The sequence below is a fragment of the Cololabis saira genome, chromosome 5, assembly GCF_033807715.1.
Source record: "Cololabis saira isolate AMF1-May2022 chromosome 5, fColSai1.1, whole genome shotgun sequence".
Lineage (NCBI taxonomy): Eukaryota > Metazoa > Chordata > Actinopteri > Beloniformes > Belonidae > Cololabis > Cololabis saira.
The window spans coordinates 3,253,456-3,275,699 of NC_084591.1; the positions used below are offsets into that span (position 1 = coordinate 3,253,456).

Consider the following 22,244-nt stretch of genomic DNA (forward strand, 5'->3'; position numbering starts at 1 on the left):
ACGGAAAAATCCAATGACCAAAAGATACACGGACCCTGTTTTAATTCCCAATTTAGATTTTCAAACACATCAATGAAATCGGAAAACGGATAATGGATAATGGATAACGATCCGTTTTTTATTATCAAAACAAAAGATGGGGAATGGATTATTTTGAATTATTTCTCTATTTTTATTTTGTAATTTCAAAACCAAAAACGGATGGCCGCGAAGTACACGGACCACATGTTGATGTTTGCATGTTTGCCGGCGTGCACCCACCTGCCGGGGGCTCGAAGTACGCCTCCTGCTCCTCCTCGATGGGCTCCGTGTCGTTGTGCGCCGTGCGCTTGTGCATGGCCAGCGTGCTGATCTGCTTGTAGGTTTTCCCGCAGTGGTTGCAGTTGTACGGCTTGCAGGGCGTGTGAACCACGTGGTGCTTGTAGAGGCTGGAGTACTCCGTGAAGCGCTTCTCGCAGCCGGGCACCGTGCACACGTACGGCTTCTCTCCTGCAGGGGGGGTAGAGGAGACGGGGTCAGCGGGGTCAGGGGTCAGTGTGACATCACGGCGGACGACCACACCAAAGATACTCTATACAGAAGATAGCGCATTACTGTTTCTGCCAATGGTATGAAATGGTATGAAATGGTTTACACTTCCTGTCTCCTAAGTGGGCGTGGCCACCCCTCTCCCCACATCGTTTTGGAACAAACAACACTAGATACAGTCAAAGATACTCTACATTTATTTATTGAACGTCTCTGATACAGTGCAACTTTAATATTTGCGCCTTATTTTGCCGCTCGTTTTTTTTTTTTTTTTATCTGCTACTTTTTATCTGCTCTGCTTTATCTGATATCAACCCAGTACAAGATCATCGGATCAGTCTAATATTCTTTTTTTCTAGTGCTGGGCGGTATGACCAAAAATGTATATCACGGAATTATATCAAAATTATATCGGTTTCACGGTATTTTTTTTTCATGCACAACTGGGTGTTAACCACATTTTCTAATGATTTGGAAAGGAATTGCTGCAGTAAATTGGCTTAGAATGGCCTATTTTACTGTCGAATCAAATAAATTTGATTTAGGCTTTTCAAAGAAAAAAATCTTTAAAAAAATTACAAGGTAGAAAATATTTATTGAACATAAAAAACTGAACATGTTTTAATTTCCCAGCATTATGTTGTTTTGGTTCCACCTCCTGGTGAATGTTTGGTAAAATTTTTATGTGGTTACTTTTTGGTTGGCCAACGATTTATGTTTGTGGTGCAACCGGTACGGGAGCAGAGCAGTCTATTTCCTTATATTACAACGCCGTTATTAATTGTTCGTTTTTTTCCCCCACTTATTCCACCGAACACCGAAAGGGTTTTTTTGACATTTTCGGCCGAACAATTTCGGTTACTGAACAATCGGTGCATCACTACTGCTAAACAGTCCCCTCACAAACAGTGTCCAGTGGCGCTACGTTCCGCTGTGCGGCGCGGCGGAACATAGCACCGCGCGGCGTTCCCAACTTTGTGTACGCTAGTGTACATACTCACCGGTATTACGGTATATGAAACATTCATATCATAAGAAAAATAAACACCGGTATTCGGTATGAACCGGTATACCGCCCAGCACTACGTTTTTCCTTCCAAAAAGACTTCAATAATAACAATAACAGTATTATTAAGCAAAGAAGCAAGTTTTATTTTAGTTTTAAAGCTTATCCGATGTGAAAACGACTTTGGCAGTTCTGCAGTGACCGACGACTCTGAGCAGAGCTATGTATTATTATTATATTATATTATATTATTAGCTATGAGAGCCAAATCTGGCGAGAGTGTGTTGCTCAGACAGAGACTGGTCTCAAACAAAGTTCATTTTCTCCTAATTGTACAGTCTGAAAATGTCCATTTTGGTGTCAGAATGTTCAGAAGGTTTGTGGTTTTTGAAAAATGGGTCCCATATTTACTTAGGTTACTATGGGGCGAAGGAATTGGTAATAATCTGTGCTCACGTTCACTTTTCCCATAGGACTCAATAGACTCAGGACCTACTTCCTGTCTCCTAAAGGGGCGTGGCAGTCACGTGACACAGATACAGGAAACACCACCGTAGCGGGCTGTAGAGTTTATTGAACGTCTCTGGCCACACCCACCCGTGTGGATCCTCATGTGGTTCTTGTAGTTTGTGGCGCTGGCGAAGGAGCGTCCGCAGCTGGGCTCGGAGCAGTAGTACGGCCGCTCCCCCGTGTGCGTCCGGATGTGCACCTTGCGGATGTTGGAGGTGGTGAAGGAGCGACCGCAGCCCTCCACCGGGCACTTGAACGGCTTCTCTCCTGCAACACAGAAACACGGGGGTGTGAGCGCCGGGCGGCTGGGGCGGCCAGGGCGGCGCTGGCCGAGGAAAGTTGCTTTCGTCAACGAAAATTATGAATAAATATCATTGTCAACAAGTGTGGGGACCTTTCCTGATGCATTCCAGACCCTATGAACTAAACTACATATCTCTTACTTACTCCGACTGCAGGCTAGGGATGGGCGGTATGGACTAAAAAATATATCACGATCATTTCTGGCATTTATCCCCATAACGATAAAAATAACGATAAAAAAATACCAATTCAACTCCATCTTTGTAACTATAAATCTATCTCACTCTCAGATCCGCCATGTTTGTTACACAAAAACCTCATCAACGGGAATTTATCTTTCTTTCTTTCTTTCTTTCTTTCTTTCTTTCTTTCTTTCTTTCTTTCTTTCTTTCTTTCTTTCTTTCTTTCTTTCTTTCTTTCTTTCTTTCTTTCTTTCTTTCTTTCTTTCTTTCTTTCTTTCTTTCTTTCTTTCTTTCTTTCTTTCAGGCTCATTTCCTTCCTTCCTTCCTTCTTTTTTCCCTTCCTTCCTTCCTTTCTCTCTTCCTCCCTTCCTCCCTCCCGTAATATTACGAGAATAAAGTCGTAATATTACGAGAATAAAGTCGTAATATTACGAGAATAAAGTCGTAATATTACGAGAATAAAGTCGTAATATTACGAGAATAAAGTCGTAATATTACGAGAATAAAGTCGTAATATTACGAGAATAAAGTCGTAATATTATGAGAATAAAGTGTTAATTTATGAGAATAAAGTGTTAATTTATGAGAACTCTAACAGGAAGAGTTTGTTAAAATGTTTGAAGTTATATTTATATATTTATAATATATTTAATATTACGACTTTATTCTCATATTATTATCACTTTATTTTCGTAATTTCCTTCTTTTTTTTTTTCTTAGTTTGGCCCTAATACTCCGTCGTAGAAAACAAAAAGATGGGGAGAAATGTGGAAAAATATGTTGTAAATTCAAATTAGAGTCTTCTGTATCTGGAATGAATGTATTATTGAGTCTATAAGGTAACAATAATAGAATAATAAGATAACCTTGTTTGAATTGTAAAATGGGTTTGGCTAAATACAATCTTTGACTAAAAGCAGACTAGAATGAGCTTCACCCGTGTGCGTCCTCGTGTGCTTCTGCAGGTCTCCGGACGTCTTGAAGGACTTGCAGCAGTTCATCTCCTGGCAGCGGTACGGCTTCTCCCCGGTGTGGGTGCGGGAGTGGCTCTTCAGCCCGTAACCTGCCGGCGGAGGACACACGGGAGTTAGCGAGTTAGCGCCCCCTGCTGGCCGGCAGGGATGGGCGGTATGGACTAAAAAATGATCACGATAATTTCTGGCATTTATCCCCATAACGATAAAAATAACGATAAAAAAAATACCAATTCAACTCCACCTTTTAACTATAAATCTATCACCACATTCAGTCTTTGGAGCCAAAACACTGCTGTAAAAGATACTAAATACTACTAAACGTAATCAATGGGAATTTATCGTTCTTTCTTGCTCAAATCTTTCTTTCTTTCTTGCTCAAATCTTTCTTTCTTTCTTGCTCAAATCTTTCTCTCAAATCTTTCTTTCTTTCTTGCTCAAATCTTTCTCTCAAATCTTTCTTTCTTTCTTTCTCAAATCTTTCTTTCTTTCTTGCTCAAATCTTTCTTTCTTTCTTGCTCAAATCTTTCTCTCAAATCTTTCTTTCTTTCTTTCTCAAATCTTTCTTTCTTTCTTGCTCAAATCTTTTTCTTTCTTTCTCTCTTTCTTTCTTTCTTTCTTTCTTTCTCTCTTTCTTTCTTTCTTTCTTTCTCAAATCTTTCTTTCTTTCTTTCTTTCTTTCTTTCTTTCTTTCTTTCTTTCTTTCTTTCTTTCTTTCTTTCTTTCTTTCTTTCTTTCTTTCTTTCTTTCTTTCTTTCTTTCTTTCTTTCTTTCTTTCTTTCTTTCTTTGTGGATTTAACGCAGAATCATAAATCAGGCTTTACACAAAAACGTCATCATCGGGAATTTATCGTTTATCGACAAATTCTTACCGTGGGGAATTTTTTTGACGGTTTATCGTGAACGGTAAAATATCACCCGTTCCTGCTGGCCGGCGGGTTTACATATGGGGGCTTTAAACCGGTCTGACACGCTGCTGCTGGTTACCAGCCTCATCATCTCATTGGCTGTTAGGTCAGCCACATGCCCCGCCCCCTCATGCACAAAATATCTACACTATTATTATTATTATTATTATTATTATTATTATTATTATTATTATTATTAATAATAATTAAGTTTATAACGCACTTTATATTTAGTAATCTCAAAGTGCTACAGAGCACAAAAATAATATATTTAAAAACTACGGAAGGGCCATGCAGGAGAAAAAATATTTGAGGCGGGAAGATTTTTTTATTGTTCACTTCGAGAAAAAAGTCAAAATGTCGAGAAAAAAGTCGAAATGTCGAGATTAATGTTGAAATACAATTTCAAGAATAAAGTCGAAATTTTGTGAATAAAGTCCAAATTTGGCCTTTTTTCTCAAAATTTCAACTTTATTCACGAAATTTTGACTTTATTCTTGAAATTGTACTTCAACATTAATCTCGACATTTCGCCTTTTTTCTCAAAGTAAAAAAAAAATGAAAAAAAAAAAAGATCTTCCTCCTATAAAATATTCCTTTTATTTTTCTCCTGCCTGGTCCTAATACTCTTCCGTAAAAAACAGAGCATATAAAAGATATATTTTGCTCTAAGTTTTCTTAAAAAGATGTGTTTTCAGGTCATGTTTCAATGCGTTTAATATCTTTTAGCCACGCCCAGAAGTTTGATTGGCATGCACCCTGGAGACGACGTGGCGTTATAGAAACAGTAATTATATTATCAACAATAATTAAATCATATATTCCTGTAATCCGGCGGTGAAACGTCACATGAGGGTCAAACGCTGAGTCACCTGTGGCGAACTTCTTCATACAGCCTCGGAAGTTACAGATGTAGGGCTTGTCTCCGGTGTGCGAGCGTTCGTGGACCTGCAGCAACGGAGAGTTTTTCAAAATAAAAGTCCACAAGATCGAAACACAACAGGTTAATAAAAGCAACGATTAGCCTGATTAGTGATGAATTAAACGTATAATACTCTGCTCAGACCCCCCAGGGAGAGGCTATGGGGTGCAGAGCGTCGTTACCTTCAGGTGGTGGGCCGTGGTGTACAGCTTCCCACAACCTTCATATTCACAGCGGAACGACTTCTCCCCCACGCTGGAGTCTTTAGACGACCGCGTCGGCCGACTCTCCTGCAGCACGATCTGCCGGTGAGAGACGTCATTAAACACCGTTACACCATTAAAACGCTATTAAATACCATTAAAACACAGTTAAATACCATTAAAACACTGTTAAAACGCCGTTAAAACACTGTTAAAACGCAGTTAAATACTAAGGCTGAGGATCGATTCAAATGTCAAGAATCGATTCTGATTCTTAAGATTCAGAATCGATTATCAAGATTTGATTCGATTCTGATATTGATTTGGGTTAGTTTTATTAAAACTGTTTTTTGAGGTGTTGCATGAATTATATGACTGTAGTTATGCAAAATATTACTACTAGTATTATATTGAGATTAAACAGCAAGTATTGCAGCTAATGATGCTGTAAGGACCAATCAGCTCCCAGAATGCTGATAGAACTGAAACAGAAACATCGTGGGGCAGAATTACCAAACAGATCCAGGGAGGAAACAGAGACGGATGAAATCAGTTTTATTTTTTCCCACATTCCGTTTTTATTTGTTCCATTTTCGGTCTATTTTGGTTTTTATTTTTTGAGCATTTGGTTTTTAACATTTTTTGCAAATGTAACCCCAAGACAGTATATAAAGTAATGAAATATAGACAATTTATGCAATTATAACCTAACACTTTAATGTTTTCATACCTTTAAACATATTTAAAGGCAAAATCATGGCACCAGTTATTCTCGTGTCCAACAAAACATTCCTTTTTTGGGGAAAAAGAAAAAAATAACCAAAAGTTGTAATGTAATGATAAAAAAAAATACATAAATAAATAAAAGAAAAAAAGAAAAAGAAAAAAATTGATCTTGAATCGATTTTTAGGAATTAATATGAGAATCGATTTAAAATTGGGAAATCGATTTTTTCAACACAGGCCTATTAAATACTATTAAAACACTGTTGAAATGCAGTTAAAACGCTGTTAAACGCAGTTAAAACAGTCAAAACACAGTTAAACGCCGTTAAAACACTGTTAAAACACTGTTAAAACACTGTTAAAATGTTAAACCACATTAAAACACAGTTAAAATGCTAAACCATTGTTAAAACACTGGTAAACAGACGTACCCTCATGTGGACGCCTCCGTCTGCATCCACGCCCCGGAAGGAGCTCAGAGCGTTGTCCACGTTCTCCACCTGAGGAGAGTGTGTTACATTAGAACTCACAGATTATGAAAAATCTAAAAAAATTAGAATATTTTATGAAATCAATAAACAATTCAATCATCAAAATTATAACAAATAAAAGGTTTAAAATATCTTGCTTTGCATGTAATGAGACTATGTAATGTATTAGTTTTGCCTTTTAAGTTGAATTATTGAAATAAATTAACTTTTACACAGTATTCTAATTTTCCGACCTTCACTTGTATCTATATTTATATTTACCTGCATACAGAACATCTGGGCTGATGTTACGTACGTAGCATAGGAGGCTATTCCAGTTGCTAGTATGGTTGTCTGTCTGTACAGTCATGCAAGTTCAATGCTATTAAAGCACTTTAAACTTTAAATCAAAGCATTTTATTTTTTCATATAAAGTACCGTATTTTCGCGACCATATGGCGCACTGTGTGGAAAGGCGCACCCTCAGTTTTGTGTGTCATTTTTGGTTTTAAAACACACATACGGCGCACCGACCCAAAAGGCGCCGTCTACGGAGACGGAGCTGCACAGACACGCGTTGCAAAACACACACGCGCTAAAAATACAGCAGAAGCAAAACTTAGTTTGATATTTTACTTCACTTTTCACATCAATCAAACCCTTCAAAGGTTCATATTCTGTTTCTGCATTAAAGAATTTAAAAAAACCACCGGGTTGCTGCACAAACCTGTCTCAGCCACTGATCATCTCCTCATCCATCCAGCCCTTTTCATTTCACTCTGGCTGGAAAAGTCTCTTTAGGGAACGCTTTTCTTTTAAAAATCCCGACGGTCCCCGGTCCCGCTCCCCGTTTGCTCCCTCGCGCTGGACCGGGTCCCGGGCAGCGCGTGTGTGTGAGCGGGTCCAGCGCGAGGGTCCCGGTCCACCCCCCCCCCCCCCCCCCCCCCCGCGCGCTGGTCCCGCGGCGGACCCCCCCCCCCCGCGCTGGTCCCGCGGCGGTCCCGGGTCCCGCGTCCCGGGACCCTCGCGCTGGACCCGCTCACACACACGCGCTGCCGGGGAGCCGGTACCGGGGTTTGTATCCGACAGGAGCTCCGTTAATTCAGCTGCGCCAGTCCGAATTTCCAGACCTGTCTCCTGTCCCCCTCTTTTCATTCACCCTTATAATGACTCCGGCTGGAAACCTCTTATGCAAAGTCTTTCTTTTAAAAATCACCATAAGTTTCTGTCCATCAGCTGCGCCAGTCCAGCACCACATAGCCTACATGAGAATCTGTGTGTCGCGCCGCGAATACACACACGCGCATGTCGGGATCCGGTACCGGGTTTGTAACCGACAGATTTGGCTGCAAATCTCGGAAAGTGAAGCTGATCTGACCTGAGACAGACCCCTTAGTTTGATTGTATTTTATTTCACTTTACACATCAAGCAAATCCTTAAAAGTCTTCATCATCTGTTTCGCATTAAACAGCTCAGTGGATGGTCTCATTCAGCTTCACCCGCCCCCTTCTCTTTTTACCTTCCCATGGTGGCCGACCTGACATTACCGTAATTCAGGTAATAGACACGGCGCACCGTTTCTTAAGGCGCCCGGCACATTTAAAAAAAAAAAAAAAAAAGTTGCGCCTTATGGTCGCGAAAATACGGTAACACATTTGTATTCAGTTTAGAAGTTTTGGGGCTTTTTTTTGGCTCCTGCGCTGCTGAAATCGGGGCATCCCTTATTTCTATTTCTGAAAGGTGGCAACCCTATGTACAGATTAGGGCTGGGCGATATATCGAGATTTTAATATATATATCGATATATTTTCAAACGCGATATGGTACGAGACAATATCGTTTATTAATTTTTTTTTTTTTTTTTTTACGATTTTGATATAACTTATTTTGTAACAAATTGACTTGAATGTTTTATTTTAGATTTGCACAAATGTTTTGTTATTTGCACAACTGTCAACCTCAGTGGAAAAGTCTGCCTGTTACTGTCTACATTGTATTAATTGCACAGTGTATTTTAATTTAATTGTTATGCAGGAAAGGGATATTTGTTTTATTTTATTCACGAAGCATTTTTATTCTATATATGCAGACAGTTTATTTTTATCTGATTTGTTTTATACATGTTGATATTGTGCAGACCTCTGTTAATAAAGGAACCTGTGTGACATTTGGCACGAGGCTTTGTATTAAAACTGACTGTTTTTTTAAGGGTTTGCCTCAGAAAAAAATGAAGCTAACAGAGATGCTAACAGAGATGCTAACAGAGATGCTATGCTATAATGCTTTGGGGGAAACTCCAATTATGGCACAGAAAAAATATCGATATATATCGAGTATCGCCATTTAGCTAGAAAATATGGAGATATGACTTTTGGTCCATATCGCCCAGCCCTAGTGCAGGTGAGCGTTACCTTGGTGCCGTACTGCTCCAGCACGCTGATGGTCTCGGGGTCGATGGTGGCCCCCTCGGCCTGCAGGTCAGCGATGGAGCCGTCCGTCTGGATGGCCAGGATGGTGCTGGGCTGCGGCATGTGCACCGTGTGCTGGATGTAGGCCGTGCTGCCGTCCTCCAGCTGCACCTCCTGCAGGCCGCTCTGCTCGTACGTGTCTGGGGGGCAGGGGACACGGAGAGGTGAGGAAACTCACACGGCCTCCGAGCCGGGCCATTTGGTTTATTAATCAAGAATCAAGACTAATCAACTGGAAAGACGACGTCTTACTCTGAAATTAACATGAAATTCACAACTAATATTGTTTCTGTCAGACTGTTTCAATTATAGTTTTAGTCTAGTCTTTGGGTCCAGCTATCATTTTAGTTTTAGTCACGTTCATTCTCCTTTAAGTCGTGTCAAGTTTCAGTCGACTAAAAGTCAGAGCATTTTAGTCTTATTTTAGTCAGAATTTTTAAGGACCATTTTAGTAAAAGATTGTATTTAACCAACCCATTTTACAATTCAAACAAGGTTATCTTATGATTATATTATTGTTACCTTATAGACTCAAGAATACATTCATTCAAGATACAGAAGACTCTAATTTGAGTTTACAACATATTTATTTTTCTGCATTTCTTCTCACCATCTTTTCTTTTTTTTTTTTTGCAACTTTCTTTTTATTGGTGTTTTCAGGTTTTTTCCAACAATAAAGTAAAAATAAATTATATATATTATATATAAAATGAAATAAGAGAACAGGTTGACTTAGGGCCTACATTAATAAAAAATAAAGAAAAACACCCAATAAAAACAGGATTTTACATTCACAGAGTCATTTTGACATCGGCATTTCGATTTTTTTCTCGAAGTGCATAATGAAAAAAAAATCTTCCTCCTCTAAAATTATATATATATATACACACAGATATATATATATATATATATATATATATATATATATATATATATATATATATATATATATATATTATATAAACTGGTTTAAAGACTAAAGAGGAAACTACTGAAAACATGGACATTAAGGATCTTTGGTAGAACATTTCGTCTCGTTTTGGTCAACGAAAATGAAGACGCATTTTAGCAGAGTTTTTATCTTGTAATCTACATTTTAGTCTGTTTTTTATTCATCTACGATATTGCATTATATATTTATCGTTATCATCACATGACCAGCATTTTGGTCTCGTCTCGTTTTCCTCAGGTGATAAAGGTTCGTTGACGAAGATATTTAGTCAGAATTTTCGTTGACTAAAGCAACTTTATTCCAGACTTCAGTCTCGGTCCGTTTATTTGTACGTCACTAAAAACTCACCTCAGGGAACTTCACAGAGGAATAAAAATATTAGATTAAGGTGTATTTACCTTTGGGTGTGTGGATGTAGGCCGTTGTTCCGTCCTCTAACTGGACCGCCTGCCCGTCTTCCAGCTGTAAGCTGTCTCCTCCTGCCACCAACGGAAAACACAAAACTGTCCTGTGAGCAAAGTCCTTTTATGAAGTCAAATTAAATAACAACGTGAATAGGACTGCAATGATTGCTCGAGTAACTTGATTACTAAAAATGATGGAGTTTCCTCGGCCTCGTTTAAATAAAAAATACATTTAAACTTAAGCGGAAGAAGACGGCGTCTTCAGTTTAGCTGCAGAAACGCCGGCCGGGACTGACAACAGTAATACATGAGAAAACGCAGCAAAGCCAAAGTTATAAGAGCAAGAGACAGAAGATGTCGAAGGTGGGGGATTATTTCAAATTAAAGATAAATTAAAAATATATAAAAATAATTTAAAAAAAGGCCCCGGTCCACAGCCAAACATCTCTGTTGAAACGTGTTGGTTCTGAATGGGAAGTTGCACAATTTAAAAGAATATTTTTTATTTATTTTATTAAGTTTTTTTAAATGTTTCGGGAAATGTTAAGTTCAAAATATTTTTTTTTTTATTGGAAAATTTAACAAACAGTTTACTAGTTTGCATAATATGTAAATAACTGTCAATTATTCTCATAAAAGAAACAAATTGGTTGTTTTTTTCAACATGACATGTCTGTTCTTGGTGTTAGATTTTATAAAATAAATTTTCCAATAAAACACTTCCTGACAGCATTCAGAAGCTGTTCTAAAGCAGAGTTAGCCAATATGAACTAAGAGGAACATTTATTTTCAGGGAAAACAAAGGCAAGAACCAGCGTTAAACAAAGATGATCTCAGTGACAGGATTAATCTGTGGAACAGTTTAGATACAGAAATGAAAATGTGGAGCGTTATTACAATTCAAAAGCACCGATAAATACTAAATGATTAATACATATAAAACAAAGGTATAATACACATAGACATGTGTGTATGCATGCATGCATATATATATATATATATATATATATATATATATATATATATATATATATATATATATATATATATATATATACACACACACACATACACACAGCATGCGTGTGTATGTGTGTGTATGTATATGTGTAGGTATATGTATGTGCTTATATATTAGGCCCTCCAGAAAAACGCGATTACGCGATCGCATAATTCATTGCATAATCAGCCAAATGGCGCAGATTACGCGGGGATAGATTTATTCCTAAAAGGGCGCATATTTCCCGCGATAATTGCATATGTCCGCGCTAAATATGCGATTATGCGGGGATTATGCGGGGCTCGCTTGATTTCACAATTCACATTTTCGCATAAAGTTTGGAAAAAGGGGGAAGTGTTGTGTGACATGTCGGGACGCCCGGTCGCGAAGTACGGGACCCCCCCGGGGACCTGCGCATCCCTCACAGAAACCGCCACCCCCCAAACAGCAGCTCTCACCCGCGGGGGTGAGAGGAAAAAGGAGTGCCGTCTCCGCCGAGCCCCCAGCTTGCGCGGGGGGCGCGGCTGCCGGTGGACTCAGGATCCGCGCTGACCGCGTACCACTGCGCACGCACGCTCCCATCCACTTGGGGATCGGGCGGCGGACGCGTGGGGTGATGGAGCTCCGGCTCGTCCCCTCACCGCGTCGGTGCGCCCGGCAATCACCCGAGCACCGAGCCGCGGGCTGGAGGGGAGAGACCAGGCGGGGACCGGCCTCCGGGCCGCCACCGCCCCTCTCTCCCTCCGCCCGCGCTCTCTTTTTTTTTTCCGTCTACGACCTCAGATCAGACGAGACAGCCCGCTGAATTAAGCATATTACTAAGCGGAGGAAAAGAAACTAACAAGGATTCCCTCAGTACAATCAGCATTCTTTTAATCTGTGTTCTTATGTATTGAGTGTTGTATGTTTTTATCATGGACCTCGAGTCTGACTAATAAACGATGATGATGATGATGATGATGATGATGAGTAGCGGCGAGCGAAGAGGGAAGAGCTCAGCGCCGAATCCGCAACTTCCTGCATATTTCGCATATTTTGCAACTTTCCGCATATTCCACGACTTCCCGCATATTCCGCAATTTCACCGCATAAAAGCACATAAAAAACCTGCACATTTAATCGCATAATCAATGATTTTAGCCCGCATAATCAATGATTTTTGCCCGCGTTTTTCTGGAGGGTCTAATATATACATACAGTGTATGGAATGATATTTAGTAATGACGTGTGGAATATGCTGTATGTAGTTATTTTGTTTATACTCTGGCAACTTCTCATATGGATTTATGTATGCATTTTGTTTCATTCTCTAAATCCAAAATACACTAGTTTATAAAAGCTAACCCCCCCCCCCCTTCTTTTTTTCTTGTGAAAAGGGTCGGCGTCATAAGCTTAGGCTTCAGTCTACACCTTTTGGTCCTTGGTTTTTAGTTAAAATTGTGTTATATATATATATATATATAAATTATATATTTCTTTTGTATTACACGGACGTTTTACACCTGTACTTTGGGTTATTTGTGTTGTGGAAATTGAAAGGACCAATAAACTAAACTAAACCCGCGGCCGCTGGGTGTGTGGTGTACCTGTCTTGGGCACGGACAGGTGCCGCACGTAGGCGGCGGAGCCGTCCTCCAGCTGGATCACCTGGCCGTCCATGATCTGGCCGTCCGAGAACGGGGCCTTGTTTTCGTGCTGGATGTAGGCGGTGGAGCCGTCGGCCAGCGTGACGGCCTGCAGGCTCACCGTGTCCATGCTCTCCATGGGCTCGCCGTCTGGGAACAGCAGAGACGTTAGCAGAGACGTTAGCAGAGACGTTAGCAGGAGACGTTAGCAGGAGACGTTAGCAGGAGACGTTAGCAGGAGACGTTAGCAGGAGACGTTAGCAGGAGACGTTAGCAGGAGACGTTAGCAGGAGACGTTAGCAGGAGACGTTAGCAGGAGACGTTAGCAGGAGACGTTAGCAGGAGACGTTAGCAGGAGACGTTAGCAGAGACGTTAGCAGAGACGTTAGCAGAGACGTTAGCAAAGACGTTAGCAAAGACGTTAGCAAAGACGTTAGCAGAGAAGCAACCTACAGACAATATACAACATGCAAAAGAGAGCAATAAGAATAGTAAATAATGTAGGATATCATGAACACACAAATGCTCTGTTTTTAAAATCACAGGCACTGGAATTCTGGGATTTGGTTGAGTACAAAACCACTCAAATTTTGTATAAAGCACGAAATAATTTACTTCCTGGTAATATACAAAAAATGTTTAGTAATAGAGAAGGAGGATATGAGCTAAGAGGGAGATGGAATTTCAAACAACCGATGGTTCATACTACTCTGAAAAGCGTGTGTGTATCTGTCCATGGGGGGAAGCTGTGGAATAAGTTACCTGACAACATCAAAGAAAGTAAAAATATTGCGCAATTCAAAAAATAATTTAAAAACAATACTCTGGATATTTATAGACATGGTGGTATATAAATCACGATTTTGGGGGAAATTGAACTGAATCTCTGGTATTATGTTTGGTATTGGCTGTGTATGTGTGTGTATTTATATGTATAGTTGGTAGGTATATGTGTACGTGTGAAAATCTATGTGTATATGAGTATGTGCACTGTATATGGGTGTAGATGCAAGCATGAATGTATCAATGTGTATGTGCGCGTATTGTATATATGCATGCTATATATGATTTGCTGGAATAAAAGATTAGGGCATCTATAAGCTTGTTAGCTTCAGCCCCTACCCTTTCGGTCCGACCTGTGTACCCTTTTTTTTGTTTTGTTGGAAGGACTTTTTTATTTTTTGCTGATCGAAATAAACAAACTCAAACTCAAACGTTAGGAGAGACGTTAGCAGAGACGTTAGCAGAGACGTTAGCCACTGGATCGACGGGTCGGAGGCTTCACCCGCCCGGCCCGGAGCTCACCTGCCACCGCCACCGCCTCCGTCAGGCACAGCGTCACCGGCTGCCCGTCTGCGTCGTGGAACTCCGACATTCCCTGCGAGTCCCGGTTTATCTGGGCCAGGAGCATCCTTCAGCTGCTGCAGACAGACGGGGAGAATCAGCCGGAGGTCAGGACCGAGCGGGAACTCACAACCGGGTCTAGAAACAGGACACTCTCCCAAACCAGACTCTGCACCAGGGCTGGGGATTAGGCCTGTGTTGAAAAAAAACGATTCTATGATTTTAAATTGATTCTCATATTAATTCCTAAAAATCGATTCATATGTCTAAGGATCGATTTAAAAAAAAAAAAAAAAAAAAAAATCATCATTACATTACAACTTTTGGTACTTTTTTGTTTATACCCAAAAAAGGAATGTTTTGTTGGACACGAGAATAACTGGTGCCAAGTGTTCAGTTATAATTGCATAAATTGTCTATATTTCTTTGCTTTATTATACTGTCTTGGGGTTACATTTGCATAAATGTTAAAAACCAAATTCCCAGCACTACTGGGGATCCATTCAAATGTCAAGAATTGATTTGATTCCGATTCTTAAGATTCAGAATCGATTATCAAGATTTGATTCGATCCAATATTGATTTGGGTTAGTGTTAATAAAACTGTTTTTTCAGCTGTTGCATGAATTATATGACTGTAGTTCTGCAACATATTAATACTAGTATTATATTGAGATTAAACAGCAAGTATTGCAGCTAATGATGCTGTAAGGACCAATCAGCTCCCAGAATGCTGATAGAACTGAAACAGAAACATCGTGGGTCAGAATTATCAAACAGATCCAGGGAGGAAACGGAGACGGAGGAAATCAGTTTTAGTTTTTCCCACATTCAGTTTAAATTTTTTCCATTTTCGGTCTATTTTGGTTTTTAATTTTTCAGCATTTTATGCAAATGTGACCCCAAGACAGTATATAAAGTAATGAAATATAGACAATTTATGCAATTATAACTGAAAATTTTTATGTTTTCATACCTTTAAACATATTTAAAGGCAAAAACATGGCACCAGTTATTCTCGTGTCCAACAAAATATTCCTTATTTGGGCATTAAAAAAAAATACCAAAAGTTGTAATGTAATGATGAAAAAAAAAAAAATATCAATCTTTAGACATACAAATCGATCTTTAGGAATTAATATGAGAATCGATTTAGAATCGGAAAATCGATTATTTCAACACAAACCTATCCTGCAAACATCCCTCACAGGCAACACTGATGGGCTTGATCCCTTGTTATCCCTTGATCCCACAATATCCTGAATTATTAATAAAATATCTGGCAAGTTTTAGTCCAAATGCAACAAGAACGCAGTTTTGTTCACGGGAGCTGGTTTCAGGGGGCGAAGTCGGCATCTTAACGCCCTTTCAGGGATTCACCTGCTCTAACAGTAGGCCTGTGTTGAAAAAAATCGATTCTCCGATTTTAAATCGATTCTCATATTAATTCCTAAAAATCGATTCATATGTCTAAAGATTGATTTAAAAAAAAAAAAAAAAAATGTCATCACTACATTACAACTTTTGGTACTTTTTTGTTTATGCCCAAAAAAGGAATATTTTGTTGGACACGAGAATAACTGGTGCCATGTTTTTGCCTTTAAATCTGTTTAAAGGTATGAAAACATTAAAGTTTTCAGTTATAATTGCATAAATTGTCTATATGTCTTTGCTTTATATACTGTCTTGGGGTTACATTTGCAAAAATGTCAAAAACCAAATTCTCATAAATGGGGAAAAAATAAAAGCGATTTTTTTGGTCCTCTGTTTCCTCCCTGGATCTGTTTGGTAATTCTGACCCACGATGTTTCTGTTTCAGTTCTATCAGCATTCTGGGAGCTGATTGGTCCTTACAGCATCCTTAGCTGCAATACTTGCTGTTTAATCTCAATATAATACTGGTATTAATATGTTGCAGAACTACAGTCATATAACATTTTATTAACAGTAACCCAAATCAATATCGGATCAAATCGTGATAATCGATTCTGAATCTTAAGAATCGGAATCGGATCTTGACATTTGAATCCATCCCCAGCCCTATCTAACATCAGTCACAACTTTACATTATCCACATCCAAGGTAGAGAAAATTAGCTGCAAGTCAAAAGCTGGATAATCCCCACCCTAAAAACACCTAATGTAAAAATACAATCCGCAAGTGTAGTTTATACATAAATTATACAAATAATGTTTTAAAAGTCCAGTCATTACTAAACTGTGATGGGCTTTGCAGCGTACAATGATGACAGCTTAGAGAACGGGACAGCTGAAAGGTCGATACGTGTCGTTTTTAAAGCTGATAATGATATAATGTTGTATAACAACCAGACTCATTCCTGGAGGTCTCCTGCTGACTGCTTAAAGGTTTGAAACTATAAAAGGTTTGTGTTAAATAGAGCAAATATCAGAGGAGCTGTTGATCCACTGCAACCTGTGGAGGTGGTTTCCATGGAAACCCCAAGTGCAGCATCCAAAGAGAAACTGTCATCTGTGATTCCAGTGAATTTCTTTGGCAGCTTGAGCGCCGCGAATAACTGCCATTTCTGTTTTGAGAGTAAAAGCTGCCCCACTCATTCCAGACAGAATTTATGTACGTTTATGTGTGCATATATGTTTACATATACAATATATTTGTACAATATAGTTCTATTTCATACATATCTTATCTGTTTTTTTTTAATTTCATACGGCACTATTTTCTTCTTCTGTATAAACTATTTATACTTTTTACTTCTTTACTTCTCTCAAACTGAATTTCCCCACTGAGGGATGAATAAAAGGACCATCTTTCTATACATGTTTATTTATGCGTGTTTATATATAACGTATGTTTCCGTATGCATATTTTTATGTATATGTATGTTTATCTATGCATATATACAGTATGTAGGCCCCACAAGCCTTGTATGAGCTAAAAGTATATACACACACACACAGAGATAAACAAACACACACACACACACACACACACACACACACACACACACACACACACACACACACACACACACACACACACACACACACACACACACACACACACACACACACACACACACACACACACACACACACACACACACACACCCCATCAGTGCATATTTTTATACAGAATAAACCTTGTGTAACTTTTCCCTAGTTACGTATATTAAAGTAAACTAAACTCGTATATTTAACACCATGTTCCATCTGTTTGGCGCTTGTGGACTTGACAGTAGCATGTAGCATCCAGCTAGCATCCAGCTAGCCTCCAGCGCGACTGTGACTTGCAACATTTCCTCCTGAAGTACGAAAACGACCCGAATTAAACGAACAATTCACCTAAAACCATCCGCCGTCTCATTCGGGACACATATGAGCGGATAAAGTCCATTTCAGACCTATTTCAGACCCCTAGGTAGCCGCGGTGCTAACGCCGCCGCTAACCGCTGCTAACGGCGCTGCTAAAGGCTGATTTATGGTCCCGCGTTACACCGACGCAGAAACGTACGGCGTACGGCGCGCTTCGCCGCGTACCTACGCCGTAACCTACGGCGTAGGCTCTGCGTCGATTTAACGCAGAAGGCAAGTTTATTTATAAAGCACAATTCAACACAAGGTAATTCAAAGTGCTTTACATCAACATTAAAAGCGGCAAGACATAATTAGACAGTAAATAACAAATACAATGAAATAAAATTATGAGAAAATGTAAATTAATAAAAAGCACAAGTTGTTAAAAATAAGGGCAGTAGGTTTTTTTTATTATTTTAATTACTTTTTTTATTAATACCGTTACTATTGTTATTATCCTGTTTTTCTATAAGCAATATATACTTGAAATTTTTCTGTAATTTCTGAAACCGGTTCTAATAAAAAACATTTAGAAAAAAAATAAATAAATAAGGGCAGTAGAGTCCAGCAGGTAAGTATTTAATTTAAGAGTACGCTTAAATAGCAAATAAATGAAATTAAATGATAAGAAAAGGAGGTAAAATAATAAAAAGCACAAGCTGTTAAAAATAAGGGCAGTAGAATACAGCAGGTAAGTATTTGCTTCAGTAAACAATGTTTTTATCCTGATTTAAAGGATCTACAGTTGGAGCAGACCTCAGGTCTACAGGAAGTTTGTTCCACCGGTGAGGAGCAGAATAACTGAACGCTGCAGAAACCTTGCTTGGTTCTGGTTCTGGAACCACAACAAACCAGATCCAGATGAACCTCAGGGGTCTGGGAGCTTCATAGGAACTAACAGATCCAGCATGGATTTTGGTCCAAGACCATTCAGGTCTTTGTAGACCAGCAGTAAGATTTTAAACTCTATCCTTTGACTCACTGGAAGCCAGTGTAGTGATTTCATGACCGGTGTAATGTGGTCCAGTTTCCTGGTGTAATATGGTCCAGTTTCCTGGTGTAACATGGTCCAGTTTCCTGGTGTAATATGGTCCAGTTTCCTGGTGTAACATGGTCCAGTTTCCTGGTGTAACATGGTCCAGTTTCCTGGTGTAACATGGTCCAGTTTCCTGGTGTAATATGGTCCAGTTTCCTGGTGTAACATGGTCCAGTTTCCTGGTGTAATATGGTCCAGTTTCCTGGTGTAATATGGTCAAGTTTCCTGGTCTAATGTGGTCCAGTTTCCTGGTGTAATATGGTCCAGTTTCCTGGTGTAATATGGTCCAGTTTCCTGGTGTAACATGGTCCAGTTTCCTGGTGTAATGTGGTCCAGTTTCCTGGTGTAATGTGGTCCAGTTTCCTGGTGTAATATGGTCCAGTTTCCTGGTGTAATATGGTCCAGTTTCCTGGTGTAATATAGTCCAGTTTCCTGGTGTAATATGGTCCAGTTTCCTGGTGTAACATGGTCCAGTTTCCTGGTGTAATATGGTCCAGTTTCCTGGTGTAATGTGGTCCAGTTTCCTGGTGTAACATGGTCCAGTTTCCTGGTGTAATATGGTCCAGTTTCCTGGTGTAATATGGTCCAGTTTCCTAGTGTAATATGGTCCAGTTTCCTGGTGTAATACGGTCCAGTTTCCTGGTGTAATATGGTCCAGTTTCCTGGTGTAATATAGTCCAGTTTCCTGGTGTAATATGGTCCAGTTTCCTGGTGTAATATGGTCCAGTTTCCTGGTGTAATGTGGTCCAGTTTCCTGGTGTAACGTGGTCCAGTTTCCTGGTGTAATACGGTCCAGTTTCCTGGTGTAATGTGGTCCAGTTTCCTGGTGTAATGTGGTCCAGTTTCCTGGTGTAATATGGTCCAGTTTCCTGGTGTAACATGGTCCAGTTTCCTGGTGTAACATGGTCCAGTTTCCTGGTGTAATATGGTCCAGTTTCCTGGTGTAATATGGTCCAGTTTCCTGGTGTAATGTGGTCCAGTTTCCTGGTGTAATGTGGTCCAGTTTCCTGGTGTAATATGGTCCAGTTTCCTGGTGTAATATGGTCCAGTTTCCTGGTGTAATGTGGTCCAGTTTCCTGGTGTAATGTGGTCCAGTTTCCTGGTGTAATGTGGTCCAGTTTCCTGGTGTAATATGGTCCAGTTTCCTGGTGTAACATGGTCCAGTTTCCTGGTGTAATGTGGTCCAGTTTCCTGGTGTAATATGGTCCAGTTTCCTGGTGTAATATGGTCCAGTTTCCTGGTGTAATGTGGTCCAGTTTCCTGGTGTAATATGGTCCAGTTTCCTGATGTAATGTGGTCCAGTTTCCTGGTGTAATGTGGTCCAGTTTCCTGGTGTAATATGGTCCAGTTTCCTGGTGTAATATGGTCCAGTTTCCTGGTGTAATATGGTCCAGTTTCCTGGTGTAATGTGGTCCAGTTTCCTGGTGTAATATGGTCCAGTTTCCTGGTGTAATATGGTCCAGTTTCCTGGTGTAATGTGGTCCAGTTTCCTGGTGTAATATGGTCCAGTTTCCTGGTGTAATATGGTCCAGTTTCCTGGTGTAATATGGTCCAGTTTCCTGGTGTAATATGGTCCAGTTTCCTGGTGTAATATGGTCCAGTTTCCTGGTGTAATGTGGTCCAGTTTCCTGGTGTAATGTGGTCCAGTTTCCTGGTGTAACGTGGTCCAGTTTCCTGGTGTAATGTGGTCCAGTTTCCTGGTGTAATATGGTCCAGTTTCCTGGTGTAATATGGTCCAGTTTCCTGGTGTAATGTGGTCCAGTTTCCTGGTGTAATATGGTCCAGTTTCCTGGTGTAACGTGGTCCAGTTTCCTGGTGTAATATGGTCCAGTTTCCTGGTGTAACGTGGTCCAGTTTCCTGGTGTAATATGGTCCAGTTTCCTGGTGTAATGTGGTCCAGTTTCCAGGTGTTTGTAAGGACTCTGGATCAGCGTTCTGGATCAGCTGCAGCTGCCTGATTGATTTCTTGTTAAGGCCTGTAAAGATGCCATTGCAATAATCCAACCTACTGAAAATGAATGCATGAATAAGTTTTTCCATGTCTTGTTTAGACAGAATCCCCTTAATTCTAGAATTTTACCTTTTCTCATAATTTTATCTCATTTTATTTGTTATTTACTGTTTAATTGTGTCTTGCCGCTTTTAATGTCGATGTAAAGCACTTTGAATACCTTGTGTTGAATTGTGCTATATAAATAAACTTGCATTGCCAATGTTTTTTTAGGTGGTAATAGGCAGATTTAGTGATAAACTGGCCTATAAAGATGCCATTGCAATAATCCAACCTACTGAAACTGAATGCATGAATAAGTTTTTCCATGTCTTGTTTAGACAAAATCCCCTTAATTCTAGCATTGTTTTTTTTTTAATATTGTATATTTAATTAATATTATATATTTAATATTGTTTTTTAATATATACCTCTACTGCCCTTATTTCTAACAGCTTGTGCTTTTTATTATTTTACTTCTTTTCTTACCATTTTATTTCATTTATTCGTTATTTAAGCGTACTCTTAAATTAGCAACCTGTGCTTTTATTATTATTATTATTATTATTATTATTTTACCTTCTTTTCTCATAATTTTATTTCATTTTATTTGCTATTTACTGTACAATTATCTCTTGCTGCTTTTAATGTCGATGTAAAGCACTTTGAATCACCTTGTGTTGAATTGTGCTATATAAATAAACTTGCCTTGCCTTATGCGTTACATTAACACACATCCTAGGTCAACTTTTGCACAGACTCATATCCCATATTGTACATTTTCTCTCATGTTGTACATTCTCTCTTTTCATTACATATTTGCTCTTTGTACTGCACCAATCACCACAACAAATTCCTTGTGTGTGTTCAACAAACATGGCAATAAACTTATTTCTGATTTCTTTTCTGATTAATTATGAAAATACATTTTATTTCTAGTGCACTTTCATTAAAAACAAATCTCAAAGTGCTACAAGTTCAAATCAACCATGAATAAAATTAATAGGAAAAGGCTTTTTTTTAGGTGGTAATAGGCAGATTTAGTGATAAACAGTGATAAATAGGCAGATTTAGTGATAAACAGTGATAAATAGGCAGATTTAGTGATAAACAGTGATAAATAGGCAGATTTAGTGATAAACTTTAGATGGCTGTTGAAGTTCAGGTCTGAAACTGAATGCATGAATAAGTTTTTCCATGTCTTGTTTAGACAAAATCCACTCAATTCTTGCAATGTTTTTTTTTCAATATTGTACATTTAATTAATATTATATATTTAATATTGTTTTTTAATATATACCTTATGCGTTACATTAACGCACATCCTAGGTCAACTTTTACACAGACTCATATCCGG

General features: G+C 39.1%; 1 protein-coding gene across 5 annotated transcripts in view; it reads right to left on the minus strand.

The window, feature by feature from the left end:
* Positions 1-22,244, minus strand: part of znf143b (zinc finger protein 143b) — a 49,894-nt gene that overhangs the window by 26,565 nt on the left and 1,085 nt on the right. For 3 of the 5 annotated variants that reach the window (XM_061720774.1, XM_061720776.1, XM_061720773.1), the window contains exons 2-11: positions 14,488-14,603; positions 13,144-13,332; positions 10,552-10,632; positions 9,145-9,341; positions 6,694-6,762; positions 5,516-5,635; positions 5,284-5,359; positions 3,467-3,592; positions 2,132-2,311; positions 262-489 (exon numbers count right to left, since the gene is read on the minus strand). In XM_061720774.1, the coding sequence (XP_061576758.1) occupies positions 262-489; positions 2,132-2,311; positions 3,467-3,592; positions 5,284-5,359; positions 5,516-5,635; positions 6,694-6,762; positions 9,145-9,341; positions 10,552-10,632; positions 13,144-13,332; positions 14,488-14,593 (1,372 nt within the window). In that variant the 5' untranslated portion in view covers positions 14,594-14,603. The remainder of the gene's footprint in view (positions 1-261; positions 490-2,131; positions 2,312-3,466; positions 3,593-5,283; positions 5,360-5,515; positions 5,636-6,693; positions 6,763-9,144; positions 9,342-10,551; positions 10,633-13,143; positions 13,333-14,487; positions 14,604-22,244) is intronic. The other 2 variants (XM_061720777.1, XM_061720775.1) reach the window with 1 other exon arrangement.